A 14,631-nucleotide genomic window follows, 5' to 3' on the forward strand; every position below is an offset into this window, starting at 1 on the left:
CCGCTGGCGGCAGTCGAGGTGGCAGTGGCGGGCAGTCCAGGCGCTAAATGGGAGGGGGCGCCACAGATGGCAAGCGATGCCCGAGGCAGAGCTGTGCAGGGCGGGTGGCAGTGGCCTTCTAGCTGCCCAGGGGGTGAGTGGCAGCAGTGGGGCTGGGATGGGCTGCGTGCCCAGCAACACGTCTCGCAGAACGGTGTGATCTACTGCTGGGACTCGTAAATGCGAAGAAATGCCTCATAAGCTGAAGTAGGGGTATTAAATGAAACTCATCATAAAGTTGAATTCTCGTAGCTCAAATGGGTGTATCTTGGGGTATGACTGTAATGGTTTAGATGCCCAGGTATCAGTCAAGCCCCCGGTAATGCCTGTCTGTAGCTTTTGAATAGAACACCGTATCATGTTGTTAAGAACACAAAGAAACCTATCCAGTCTAATGTGGGTAGTATTGAAATGAAGCATGTTGGAAGCTAAGTGTCGCTGCTGAAAGAGACTTTTTGGAGTTGGGAAGTCAAATATGAGTTGTATACTTTTAGGTCAGTTGAAAAAAAAAAAAAACCCTCCAAAAGTCTATCTTAATCTAGATCTACCTTAGATCTACCTTCCAATTTTTTAGCTACAATAAGTTAGCAGCAATTCTAAGTTATAATTTTAAAATTATGCCCATCACCTATTTAATGTAAATGTATTAACTGTTTAGAAAAAAAGCACATCTAGACTCTTTCACTTAAATATAAAGTAAACTCTTTTGTATCTGAATAAAAAAGCGGTAAAGTAGCACTTCAAAGACTAACAAAATAATTTATTAGGTGAGCTTTCGTGGGACAGACCCACTTCTTCAGACCATAGCCATGCCAGAACAGACTCAATAGTTCTGGTATGGCTATGGTCTGAAGAAGTGGGTCTGTCCCACGAAAGCTCACCTAATAAATTATTTTGTTAGTCTTTAAAGTGCTACTTTACTGCTTTTTTGTTTTGATAGTATATAGACTAGCACGGCTTTCTCTCTGTTACTAATCTTTCATATCTGGCAACACTGGGGCCTGGAGGTTGCCGGTTATGCAGATATTCTGGTTAATTGAGAGTAGCTGGGGGGGAGGCACAGGCAGGGGTCAGTGCCCATCTCAATAAGACAGTTCAGCTCCTCCTGCCCTGCAGCACTGGCTCCCCTAAACCTACAAGACGCCTACTTTCACATTGCCGTCCAGCCAGTGCACAGGTGCTTTCTTTGGTTTACAGTGGAGCCCCACCATTATCAGTACTAGGTCCTCCCATTCAGGCTGTCCACCACACCCAGAGTGTTTTTCAAGACTTTGGTGGTTGTGGCCACACACCTGTGCCTACACGGGGTCATCTTCTCCTATCTGGACAATTGCCTTCTAAAGGGACCGTCGTTCACCGAGGCCCTTCACGTGGTGTGGGTCACCACGGACCTCTTGTTCAGCCTTGGCTTCCATATATACTATGAGAAGTCCACACTTCAGCCCATGCAGGCTGTAGAGTTCATCAGAGCTCACATGAACACTACCACCGACAGGGCCACACTGGTTTCAGGCCCTGCATGATCTCATGCTGGTGGTACATCTGTTCCTCACCACCACCATGCATGCCTGACTCAAGCTGCTGGGGCATATGGCCACTACCACATATGTGGTCAAATGGCCAGACTTTGTGTGCACTGTCTTCAGTCGTGGCTGGCTATGTGCTATACTGTGGCCAGTGACCCACTGTCCAAAATCATGGCCTTCTGCCATGCGTTCTGGGCTCTTTCCAGTGGTGAACATGTCCAGGCAATGTTCTCACCCTTACTACAGATGCCTCCCTTATGGACGGGGGGACCCATCTGGGCTCTTGCACCATTCAGGGCAAATGGTCCTTCAATGAACAGGCACTCCACATCAACCTCCTGGAGCTTTGGGTGGTCTGTTATGCTTGCAAGCACTTTCAGATCCACCTGGCAAATAAGTCAGTCAACGTCCTTGTGGACAACACCACCTGCATGTACTTTATCAACCATCAGGGCGGGGTTTGGTCTCTGTCCCTGAGCAGAGGTCATAAAACTGCGGACCTGGTGCCTCTAGCATCACATCATCCCTACTGCTACATACTTCCCTGGGGTGCTAAATGTCATGGCAGATGCTCTCAGCTGTTCATTCAGCGGCCACCACAAGTGGGAAATCTATACTGCAGTTCTCAGTCTCAATCTCAGTTTCAACTTTGGGGCCACCTGAGTCAACAGGAAGTGTCACCAATATTGCGCCAGAGTGGGTCTGGGGAGACACCGCCTCGGGGATGTTTTCTCCATCAGGTGGGATGTACCCCTTCTTTATGTGTTTCCTGCCTTTCCCCTATTCACAAGCTTCTGGTCAAAGTCAGACTGAAGTGGGCCCACCTCATCTTGATAGCCCTGGCGTGGCCCAGACAAACCTGGTGTTGTTACCTGTACTGGATGTCAGTGGCGGCTCCTTATTCCGTTCCTCCTCACTGCAACCTTCTGTCTCAGGACTTTAGCTGCATTCTTCACACTCATCCCATCAAACTGCATCCCCATATGTGGCTTCTTCATGGTTGCAGAATGCCAAAATCACATGCTCAGAAAGGGTAAATAGGGTTCTTGTTAACAGCAGATGGGAGTCCACGCGTAAGTCCTACCTCTGCAAATGGAAATGGTTCTCACTGGCTAGGCATCAGCCATCCTGTGTCTCCTCATACCGTGCCTCTTCCCATTCTTCTTGACTACCTGCTGCACCTTTGTGAGTCAGGCTCGGCCCTCAGCACTGTCCATCTGCATGTCGCAGCATTTTCAGTTTTCCACCGGGTGAATGATGGGATCTCCTTCCTCACGCATCTTATCACCAAACGATTTCTGATGGGCCTGCAAAACAAGTACACCCTCCAGTCCATATCTGGATCTTAACCACGTCCTTAAGTACCTCACAAAACCACCATTTGAACCGCTGGCAATGTGTTCCTGGCTTCATCTGTTGATGAAGATCTCATTCTTAGTCACCATCACGTCAGCCGGGAGAGCTTGGGGAGCTTTCCGGCCTTCATGGCTGAACCTCCTGATGTGGTGTTTACCGAGGACTGGGTCACCCTTCGCCCTCATCCCAAGTTTCTTCCTAGGGTTTCCTCTCCATTTCACATTAACATTCACTTACCAACATTTTTTCTAAAGGCCACATTCTGAATCTATGTAGATGACATGGCACAAATAGGAAGAAGGGGCTTTCTAAGTCAGGGGGTGTCCTTTCAAAAGGCACTGTCTGTACAGCCACATGTGTTCTGAAAGTGGTACTTTCAAATTGTGCGTAGCTTCCTTTATGCTAATGAGGTGCTGCATATTCATGTCAGCACCTCATTAGCCTCATTATGCCCCTTCCAAAAGACCCAGCTAAAGACATACACTCTTATAGGCATTTCAGCAACATTCGAACTCTGTTTAAGGTGGTTCAGAGCCAAGAGTCACCAAAGCATCTTTAAATGCATCTTCTGAAGTCTTGCATGGAGATTCTTATATGGATATGAATGCACAACAGGGCTTCAGAGATTAATTTTAGAGGCTTTTAGAATTTTTTGCCTACAAAAGGTGCAAAGGGAAATAAAGATATCATTCAGAGTGATACAGTCCCTCAGCTGACAGGCTTAGCCACATGAAGCCCATGTAATGTAAGAACCTTCCTTCACAATCCAGATACTAGTTCATCCTTTCGAAATCACTTTTTAAGTGTTATCTTTAATTCTCCAGTCTCATTCTTGGGCCGAAAGTGGCTCCAGGTGGTGATCCTGTGGTAGGTAAATACTGCTAATTTTAGGGAAGACGAAACCTTTCTGCCTTACATACCTTCTGTTCCCTGTAATTTTCCCTACTCTTCACTATATCTCAAATGTCTCCCCTTAGGGGAGAGGTCAGGATATAGAATGGAAAACAGTTCATTACCAGATGGTCCCCTTTCTGATACAGACCTATCCCATTGAATTATTTTTCTAATGGGCTCTTGTGGGCCCCAAAGTTGTATACAGACATTACTATCACAAGTCTTACATCCATCAACCAGTTCAAATTCAGCATTTCAGTACACCTTTGGAAGTGCTTGTTTTCCAAGATCCTAGCTAGTGCCCCATCCTTGCAACACGCTGCTGTGAGGGGAGTTCAAGCCTTCATACTCTGGATTCCTAGGAATCTTTTGTGCTAGTGGAGTTCAGCTACTTCTAACATCTGGTCCATATGCACACATACACCTTTCCTCTCTTGTAGACACAAACGTGCATGCGCGCACACGCACACTGTGACTGTTCACTCTGTCAAATTTATGCTGTTTATATTTAATCGTATTAAGCAAAGGAAGCTATAAACACAGTGTCCCTCACTAATTTACCCTTCCTTTGGGAGTCCTTGGGAGATCATTTTATTCTGGTAAAAAGTCTCAGGGAGTGGCCATTTTAGTCCATAGCTTCACAAATAACAAGCAGTCCTGTGGCACCTTGGAGACTACCAAATTATTAGGTCACAATCTTTGGTGGGTAAAACCCACTCCCAAACGTATGATACAATAAATCTGTTAGTCTCTAAGGTGCCATAGGACAGCTTGTTGTTTGTGTTTTGGCAGACAAGGTCTTTCATACTATTACCTATTCTGGCCTTACAGCCATGTCCCTTACTTCATTTGGGTGCAAGATGGCTCTCTCCCAGCTCCCCTGCTCTGAGTCCCTTTATGGATAACTTCTGGGATCACTTGCTTCATTTGTTCTGCCTTCTGTTGTTTTCTTAACCCATCTCCCTTCAGACAGATGGAGGGAAGTGTCTTCTCTGTGCTACAACAGAGCCATTATTCCAAGATTTTTTTACTTTGAATAGGTGATAGTTGAGTAGTGATCATCCCCCATTGTCTTTGGCCTGGCAGAGACAGGACACAGTTTGCTAATTCTTGGTGGGTCCACATCCATGTAGGCTATCCATGATACAGTATTTAATGATATAATTTCATACAATTATCCACAATTCAGAATAGTACAGACAGATCACTCAAATCATCACACTTACCTGAAGGTTGAAGGACGTGGCCAGTTCCTAAAGTTTGTTGGACAAGTCTGAACTGCTTCCAGTACAGGGGTCAAGCAACTTTTTGGAAGCAGAGTGCCAAAATTTGACCTTTTGGCTTCTGTGTACAGCCGAAGTGCCAGTGGTACTTTTTAAAGTCAATAATAGTCTTACTTACAACAGGTTCTTTAATAAATAAATAAAGCGCTATGTCAGATTTCATTTTAATCACAGAAAATGAGGAGACTTTTGGTGAGCTTATCATGGAAAACTAGCATACCTGCTCATAACACAGGAAAAAGGGTAGTGAAAAGAAACTAAAATGCAACAAATTTAAAAATGATCAAAAATGAGTCTTTACACAATCTGTACTTCACCTTTGGAACCCCGTCAGTAGGTGACACTGAGGCCAAGACCTTAACCCGAACATCCACAGTTCCATCAGACAAGAGCCATGTTTAAGGGCTAGCTGCATCTCTCCTGCTCTTGATCTGAGTGCACCCCTCAGTCTCAGGTCTCAGCAGGGCTTTACCTTGACTGGTGTGGAACTGAAATATTCTCCTTCTCTTAGACCGGGCCCTGTGCTTCAGCACCCTGCCTCTGGTGGGGGGGGTCCAACCCCAACCCCATGCTGTGGTGGGGGCCTACATGATAGGGGCTCTGGCCTTAGCCCTGCAGTCCGGGGGGAAACAGCTGTAGCCCCATGCTCCAGTGGGGGATTGGGATTCAGCCCCGTGCCCTGGTGGGTGATGGGAGAGGCCCTGTGCTCCAGCGGGATGTGTGTGGCTCCAAGCTCTGGCTGCATGTTCCAGCATGGGGTCTGGCAGGGAAGAGGGGGCAGCTACAGCCCTGCACTCCATCGGGGGTGCCAACTTCACGCCAGCCCTGTTCCACGGCCATGGTCCTGCAGCATGAGCTCTGTGGCAGGGGCCCCATTCTCCTGCCTCCTCCCATCCTTCATGGGGAAGGAGGGCCAGGGAGGAGCCACCACAGTGTGTCACTCAAAATTGGCTCTAGCACTCGTGCTGGGGTTGCTGACCCCTGTTCTAGTATTTCCAGGAAAAGAGATGTAGTCCAAATATATCTGACTGGGAGAAAGGTCACTCAGAGAAAAGAAATGATCAAGTAACAGATTTTCCCTTTGTGGTTGTATAGTATTGGGTAAGGCCCATAAAGATGGTAGAGAAGGTATGCAGAAAAAGAGAAACTACTGCACTTTTAAAAACATTTTTTAAAGTTGTAGTGTAAATTCTGTGCTATACCATCACATCCTGGCGTGCAGAGGTGACGATCTTTCCATGGTCCAGCACATCTCTTCTCTGGGACATGCATCATGTCCCCAGTACCCAAAAGCAACCTTCCCCATTATGGTTGTGCTGGGATAGAAGGGATTTTTTGCACCCTCTCCCCACAGAAAACCCTTCCAGAGGGTTTGATCCCTATTTGTCATTTGTGTACGTCAGAAATATGTGTAAGGAACGAAAGATACAGTGTACAATAATCTTACCTTTCAGTATGTAATGTAAAGTTGGGAAAATTATTCCCATTGTTAAACACTAGTGAAATGAGAAAAGAGCGAACAGCTAAGTTTAAAGAAATAAAAGGAAATGCATTTTTAAAAAACTTGCTCACTGCAAACTTCTCATGAGATACACCTCTCATTTCCATGAGAGTCCAAAGTGGTTAACAGATATCAGTATAACCTCAAATGTACTTCAGAGTCACAAAACCATATACTGCATTTTATGTGCTCAAATAATAGTGAATTTCACTTTAATATTAGACAGAGTTTCTAAAGCGTGTCCCTTTTTTTTTAACCTACTCAGAATAACCAGCTTCATATAGAACAAATATCTTACTTGGTATTTAAAGAATAAATAAACAAAAATGGTGTGTGTCGGCGGGGGGGAGGTTTCAGATCAAATTCCTGAGTGTCTGTCTTCACTTCTTGGTTCAAGGGAGGAGGTGCTGGGATCCCACTCTGAAGTCTGGATGTGGCCAGCAGAAATGCCTGTAATACTTACTTTTCCACCCCTTGCCTTTTTCATTGAAGAGCCAGCATGTGAGGCCAAGGGCGCCAGTGGTGACCTACTAGGCAGGCACAAACATGTTGAGTGCAGTGCAGAATGTGTTAAGTAAAGCAGAATGCAGTGGACCCATGCTTCTGACCAGCCAAGCGATTGTTTGTGAAGAGCTGCAGAAGAATCTTCTCACCCTCTTTTCTCTGATTCAGGCAGCTGATGCATGCTTTCCACATCTCTTTGCCCTTGCTGCTGCTGCTCCCTTCTCCTTCTCAACTCTCCTATTGCTGGCACGGAACAGGCAGTCATTGTGAGGGGTTGGCCCACATGGGAGCATGCTCTAGTCACTGCTAGAGTAAGGAGTTATTTTCTGCATTAGTCCAAAATCCATGTGGCTCTTTATAAACAGCTCTCCAATTTGCCAGAAGTTTGGTTTTGCTTCACTTGACTTCCCCTACCATGGACTGTATTTGTTTACTGCCTCTACTATCTGTAGTTGATTTCAAGTGAGCCTCCTAGCCTTGCCTGTCAACAAACAAAAGCAAAATGATTAACAGGAATTTGCCCATTGGCCTTGGTGCATTTCATGTTCGTGAGCTCTTAGTCTGAGGTTGTCTTGAATATCAGGAAAAAACCTGATCTTATGCTTAGACAGTGGAACAAGTTGCCCAGCAAGGTAGTTATGGAACAAATATTAACTGTGTTTGGTATAATACACCAGACATGTAGAAAAGAATAAGGTGGAGTCCTTCCTGTTTGAGGTGGGAGATTGAATGAGGTCGATTGGGCTACGTCTACACGTGCCCCAAACTTCGAAATGGCCATGCAAATGGCCATTTCGAAGTTTACTAATGAAGCGCTGAAATGCATATTCAGCGCTTCATTAGCATGCGGGCGGCAGCGGCGCTTCGAAATTGACGAGCCTTGCCGCCGCGCGGCGCGTCCAGACGGGGCTCCTTTTCGAAAGGACGCCACCTTCTTCGAAGTCCCCTTGTTCCCATGAGCTCACGGGAATAAGGGGACTTCGAAGAAGGTGGCGTCCTTTCGAAAAGGAGCCCCGTCTGGACGCGCCGCGCGGCGGCAAGGCTCGTCAATTTCGAAGCGCCGCTGCCGCCCGCATGCTAATGAAGCGCTGAATATGCATTTCAGCGCTTCATTAGTAAACTTCGAAATGGCCATTTGCATGGCCATTTCGAAGTTTGGGGCACGTGTAGACACAGCCTTGATGTGTCAAGTCAAACTCCATTATCTTTGAATACAGCAGTTTTGCTACAACCAATGATATGTATGCTGGACAGAAGAACTTCAGCATTGTGTTAGTAGAGACAGTTTCACTATTTGTGTTGTTTCTTGTAGGTGACTGATTTTGGCTTAGCTGTACAGAAAGCAGGTGGTAGCGAGAGCATGTTTCAGTCTACGTGTGGGACTCCTACCTACATGGGTAAGTTCAGTATGTCATACCATTTATGAATGTTTCTTTATCGTTATCACATGAAGAAATATAAATTATAAATCTCCATTTTCTTTCTTGCTCACAAGTAGCCATGAAGAAGTGCCTATTTCTAACCTCCTGCTGTCAGGAACTTCCCCTTCCTTCATAGCAGGGTTGAGGAACACCTCTCCCTTGCTTGCAGTCCAGATCCAGCCTGGGCCTTGCCCGAATCCAGCCCTAAAGGCTCAGCGCTCCCCTCCCCAGCATCCAGCCTGGTGAGGGCTGTGGAGCATCAAGCCTCGCAGGACAGAGTCAGGCAAGCTGGGGTTAGATCTGGCCCACTGGCTCTGCCTGGTGCGTGGGTAGGAGAAGCAGCTCCACACGCTGCCACTCTCTCTCCACATCAGCTGGGAGAATGGCTGTGCATCACTGCCCGGGGAGACTTTTCCCTCCTTTTCTGATTGGCCAGAATTGTGGCCAGTCCGAGCAGTGGCAGGGGGGGTGGTGGTGGGGAGAGTGCCTGGGAACAACAGGGGAGCTGCTCTGGGTAAGTGTGCCTTTCATTGCCCAAAACTTCACCCTCGTCCTGTACGCCTCCCGCTAAATAACAGCACAGAAAACTGAGAAGCAGGACTTCTTGAGACCATGGGAAGCTTGGCCACACCCCTGAAAAGTGGTCATCCAGCTACTAAAATCATGCTGGATTATAAGTGTTGCTGGATGAGAGAGTTCTGAGACAGGTATCTGGTAAATCAGCCTGTAGCATAACAAGGACAAAATAGCTGTTGGATATTAACAGTGTGCATGACTGATGATTGTTCAGATGTCCTTCTTCTATCCATTCAGCCTGAGAGCAGCCTAGAAAGGTGTGAGGCATTGCAGAAATCTCACATTGTGGATCTGAGGGAAGGAGGCATTAACACGTTTCTCGCATGCCAAAAAGCAGAATTTCAACCCTTACTCTGGCCTTTGGCGTGCTCATCCCTTATTACTATTTAAGGTCCTAACTAGAAACAGAATTTTCTGCTGCTCAGATTTCACGTGTCCCCACCAGTCAAATAGTTAAATGCTGGGCTATGTCTATGCTTTAGCTGCAGCACTGAAGCTGTACCACTGCAGTACTTCAGTGTAACCAACTCTCTGCAGCATCTCCTGTTGCTGTAGCTAATCTGTCTCCCCAAGAGGTAGCAGCTAGGTCAATGGAAGAATTCTCAATCAACCTAGTGCTGCCTACACTGGGACTTAGATCGACACAACTATGTTGATCAGTATGTACATTTCTCACACCCTGGCTGTGTCTACACGTGCCCCAAACTTCGAAATGGCCATGCAAATGGCCATTTCGAAGTTTACTAATCAAGCGCTGAAATGCATATTCAGCGCTTCATTAGCATGCGGGCGGCAGCGGCGCTTTGAAATTGACGAGCCTTGCCGCCGTGCGGCGCGTCCAGACGGGGCTCCTTTTCGAAAGGACGCCACCTTCTTCGAAGTCCCCTGAATAAGGGGACTTCGAAGTAGGTGGGGCCCTTTCAAAAAGGAGCCCCGTCTGGACGCGCCGCACGGCGGCAAGGCTCGTCAATTTCGAAGCGCCGCTGCCGCCCGCATGCTAATGAAGCGCTGAATATGCATTTCAGCGCTTCATTAGTAAACTTCGAAATGGCCATTTAAATGGCCATTTCGAAGTTTGGGGCACGTGTAGACACAGCCCCTGAGTAGTACAACTGGTTTGACTTACCTTTTTAGTGTATATAGTGCCTAACATAGGAACGGTCAGCCATGAGTAGTTCTGTCTCTGACAGTGACCAGTATTGGATGCTTCAGAAGAAGTTGGAAGAAATTTAGTAATTATGGAGTAACCTGCCCATAAGTCAGATTTGTGAAAAGTTCCTTCCTCCTCCCAAATCAGTTATTAGATGGCCGTTGACCTGTTAAGCATTTATTTTATCCCATGTACAGTAAACCCTCGATTTTTGAGTTGCATTTAACTCGCCTTAACATGAGTTAAGCACACCTCAAAATCCTGCTCCCTCTGGCCCTGGTGTAACCCCCCGGCCCACGTAGCCCCAGTTCAAACAACCCCTGCCCTGGTTCGCTCCCACCCTGTGCAACTCTTGCTTGCCAACCCCCCCATGCCCAGCTGTGGCTCCAGCTCACACACCCCCACCCAAGTGCATCAAGCTCCAGTTCACCCCTGCCTCTCCCGGTTCTGGTTCACCCCTCTCATGGCCTGGTTCACCCTCCCAACACCTAGCTCCGGTTCATCCCCATTCTGTGCCTGGCCCTGGTTCAAACACCACCCCCCCCGCCTCGGTTCACCCCCCCCTTCCCCCCGCCAGCTCTGGCTCACCCCTTATGCAGCCTGGTTCACCCCACCTGCAGCCCTAACCCACCCCAGGCTCAACCTCCCTCCCCTGGCCCCAACCCACTGCCATGCTTAACCCTCCCCAACTGCCTCTGCCAACCCCAGGACTTAGCTTTCAAAAGGAGCTCCAGGTGCTCCTGCTGCTTACCCAGCTGCAGAATGTGCATTCCGCCAGAAAAAAAAGCTGCCAGTCACCCCAACTTTTGTGAAATTCGAGTTATGCAAAGGTGCGTGGGAACTCAACCCTCACATAGCTCGAGGGACTACTGTACTGTGGATGTCTTCATCCTCTACTATTTAATTCTGTTTCTTGTCCTCCCGAACTATTTGCCTCTGATGCATTCAGGCAATTAGTTTCACAGATTGATTAGCTGATTCTGAATTGTTTAACAAAGTGAAAAAAAATCTTCTGGGAAAGATCATGAAGATTAAAATTTAGCCCCACAGGCATTCCAGCATTGGTATCTCAACATACCTTTTAAAAGGAGGGCTTTTTTATAGGATGAAATTATTTTGTTATAAGTAGCTAACCTTTGTAGCTAATCTAGAAACAGCCGTTCTTCCTAGTCATTGTGTGTAACAAGTATAAGCTAGGCACTTAAAAACACTTTGTGCTACATCCTCTGGTGATGTCATTCCATTGCTTTTATTGGAGTTACACCAGTAAAGCATATAGTCCTATGTCTTTTATTGTTTTTGGAGACATGAAATTATATGACTTCTCCAGCCCTGGCACTTTGCTTTTAATGGAATAAATTAACGCTAGTATAAAATGTTCTTAAATATAGCCAATTTGGTAATATCTTAAGGATGAGGTGATCTCAGGGTTTATAGATTTTGATAAATTTGGCAAAAACTGACAATGAAAATACTCATTTACATGTCTTGTGTACCACTTGTGATATTGTGACAATATTTTAATGTATATTCTGTAGCTTAGTATCTTCAAAGCAAGAGTCAGATGCTTTGAAAAGGAGAATTTAATATACTATTTACCATTCTGTTGTTATTTTAAAGTTTCATTGAGTTTGAGACAGTTCATCAGACTTTGTTGAGGTGGCGGGAGAACACCTGCTAAGACAGCCAGTGTGAGTTTGCTCCAGTGCTGCATTGGTTGGGGGTACTGATGTATGAAGCATTAAGCTTTCTTTTTCTCTCCGGGGCAAAACATGTCATCTTCATTGATGCTGGGAAAAGGAACCTCAAATCCTAACCTTCAGTCCTGTGATGTAGTAGATAAAGCACTGCCACTTTGCTTCCAAACCATCATTTTTAAAAAATGTGGCTAGATCAACATAAAAATGATTAGTGAACACATTACAGTGTATGCATATTTTAATCTAGGGCACACAGAAATAATGATATAACACCATTTGAATATTCAAAAGCATTTTATTTTCAGAAAGATTGTTAATTTAAAAAAAATTCGTATACTGTGCAGAAGATCTGTTACACATTGTTTATTACCAAAATACATTATGTCTTGTGAAGAAAAAGTGAAACACATATTTTTCAAAAAGAAAATACATTTGTGTGGTATCATGCAGTCCTTTAAATCAGTATTTTATAAATAATGTTTTAACACTTTACGAATTGAAAACCAGTATCACATTTAGTCACACAGTTAATGTCACAATGTCACAATTCCATTAGCAGCTAAATGATAAAAGTGAGAACACATCAACATGAATTGTTAAGGCCTGGACATTATTCATTTAAACATCTGCTATTGGTTCTTTCTTCACAAGGGAATAAATTATACCACATCAGCACATTCTTCATGCTTTGCATTTAAGCATTTAAAAGTAATTTTTCTATTATTAATATTATTTTTTCTGCTTGGTTGATAGCTCCAGAAGTTATCAGTGCCCATGACTATAGCCAACAATGTGACATTTGGAGCATTGGCGTCATTATGTACATGCTGTAAGTAGTTTGTAAAAATCAATATAAAATCTACTGTCCCTTTATAATAAAACTACTTATGAATTTTCATTAAAATAAAAAGTAAACTTGTGTGCAAAGAGGTTATAGCTGGGAGAGCTTAGAGATAACAAATTATTTAACACATATTACAAATGACTGTCCCAAAAAGAGAGCTAAACATGTTCCTATTTTGAAGAATACCTATTTTTTTTTAAAAAAAGGAGTGTTGAAGAATATCTATGTAAAAAAACTAACAAAAACACCTCCACTCTGACATCTTCAGGACTAACAATTTTTTATGAGGTACCACTCCTTTCATAAGATGAATGGATTGAAAGAAAAAGAAACAACCTGAATACATATTTTGTTTCTGAACCAGTTTACAGTCCTGAAATAACAGATTACGGAACAGTGTATTGTCATTCTAAAAAAATTAAACTAAGAATTTAGTTGTTGTCTTTTTAACATGCTGACTTAAGGAAATTGACACCGATGTGCAAATTATAGGGAAAATTCTCAAATGGAGTGTACAACCCAAGGGCAAAAGCCATGTACTCAGGGCAATAGGGACATTTCTAAATGGTGTTGCATTGTGAACTGTAGAATGTTCTAATGTGACATTCTTTGAATTGATGCTGCAGTCATGAACTAAAACAGTGGTTTTCAACCAGTGTGCCAAGGCACACTGGTGTGCCATAAGAATTGTCCAAGTGTGCCATGAAATTTCATAATTTTTCTCCTCGCTGTTGCTCTTTGCGGAACCTCCATGGGAGGAAATGCTGAGCCCACAAGACCTTGTTCGCTCCAGGAGGCAGCTGAAATGTTGCTTCCTTTGCCTGAATGAGCTGGCGGGGAGCCCACCCCCACTTTCTGCTGTGGCCAGCGGGAGGGAAGGTGGGAGCCTGCTGGAGCTGGGATGCGGTTTAAATGCTATGTCCTGGCTTCAGTGGGCTGGCAGGGAGGGCAGCTAGCTTTTACTCATTTACTCCACATCCCTAGCATGGTGTTGAGCAGATTTTGAAAATGTGTCTGTGCTCGCTGTCTAAGAAGGTGTATTCTGTGGTAGATTTGAAACATTAATGCATTTGATCCTTGTTTTGTTTAGCTTGCTGTATGCACTACTGTGTTGCAAACCTCCCTAGTAAGACTGTAACCATAGTAAATGTAAGTAAATGTAACATTTATGAGCAATCAATTCAGCTGAAAAATGTGGTATTCCATGGAGGTATTTACCTCATTGAAGGGTGCCGTGTTACTGAAAAGGTTGGGAACTACTGAACTAAGATGTATCTATTGCATGCTAACATAGACCCATCTGAAAAGTGACTGAAAAGTACCCTCTTTTTTGCATCAGCAGAGCCTGCATGTGATAGAACATGACACATTAAAGTATTTTGCAGTTCACACCATTATATTTTGCACTGTGGCACCTTGTCCACTTTTTTCCATTTATAGTAGCTGGCAGGCAGTTACGTATGCAAGGGCTGCATAGTTTCCCTGCACAGGTGGTCTGTCTTCATGTATCAATAATGGAGAAATTCCACTTCATTCTGGGCCTTACATGTCTCTCTAAAAAGATGTTGGCTATCCAAGTGTGCTGTTGTAGAAGGGAGAATCATTCAATGGCACCAAATTATGAGATGTTATTTTCAGAGAGAGAAATGTCTCAAATTTCTTATTAGCTGAAAAAAATCATGTGAGCATATCCCAATTATTAAAAACAATTTACAGCAAAAATACCAACAGCAGTGCCCTGCATAATACAGTCTATAAAGAGTGAAAAGTGAGAATTTCATAAGTTAAATGTCGCTTTGCTTGCAGATTCTCATTTTGGTTTTATGTTTGGTTTGCT

At 44.6% G+C, this 14,631-nt stretch overlaps 1 protein-coding gene across 6 annotated transcripts in view; it reads left to right on the forward strand.

The window, feature by feature from the left end:
* Positions 1-14,631, forward strand: part of STK33 (serine/threonine kinase 33) — an 89,266-nt gene that overhangs the window by 53,981 nt on the left and 20,654 nt on the right. For all 6 annotated transcript variants that reach the window (XM_074999027.1, XM_074999029.1, XM_074999031.1 and 3 more), the window contains 2 exons: positions 8,416-8,500; positions 12,704-12,779. In XM_074999027.1, the coding sequence (XP_074855128.1) occupies positions 8,416-8,500; positions 12,704-12,779 (161 nt within the window). The remainder of the gene's footprint in view (positions 1-8,415; positions 8,501-12,703; positions 12,780-14,631) is intronic.

The sequence above is a fragment of the Carettochelys insculpta genome, chromosome 6 (assembly GCF_033958435.1).
Source record: "Carettochelys insculpta isolate YL-2023 chromosome 6, ASM3395843v1, whole genome shotgun sequence".
Classification (NCBI taxonomy): domain Eukaryota; kingdom Metazoa; phylum Chordata; order Testudines; family Carettochelyidae; genus Carettochelys; species Carettochelys insculpta.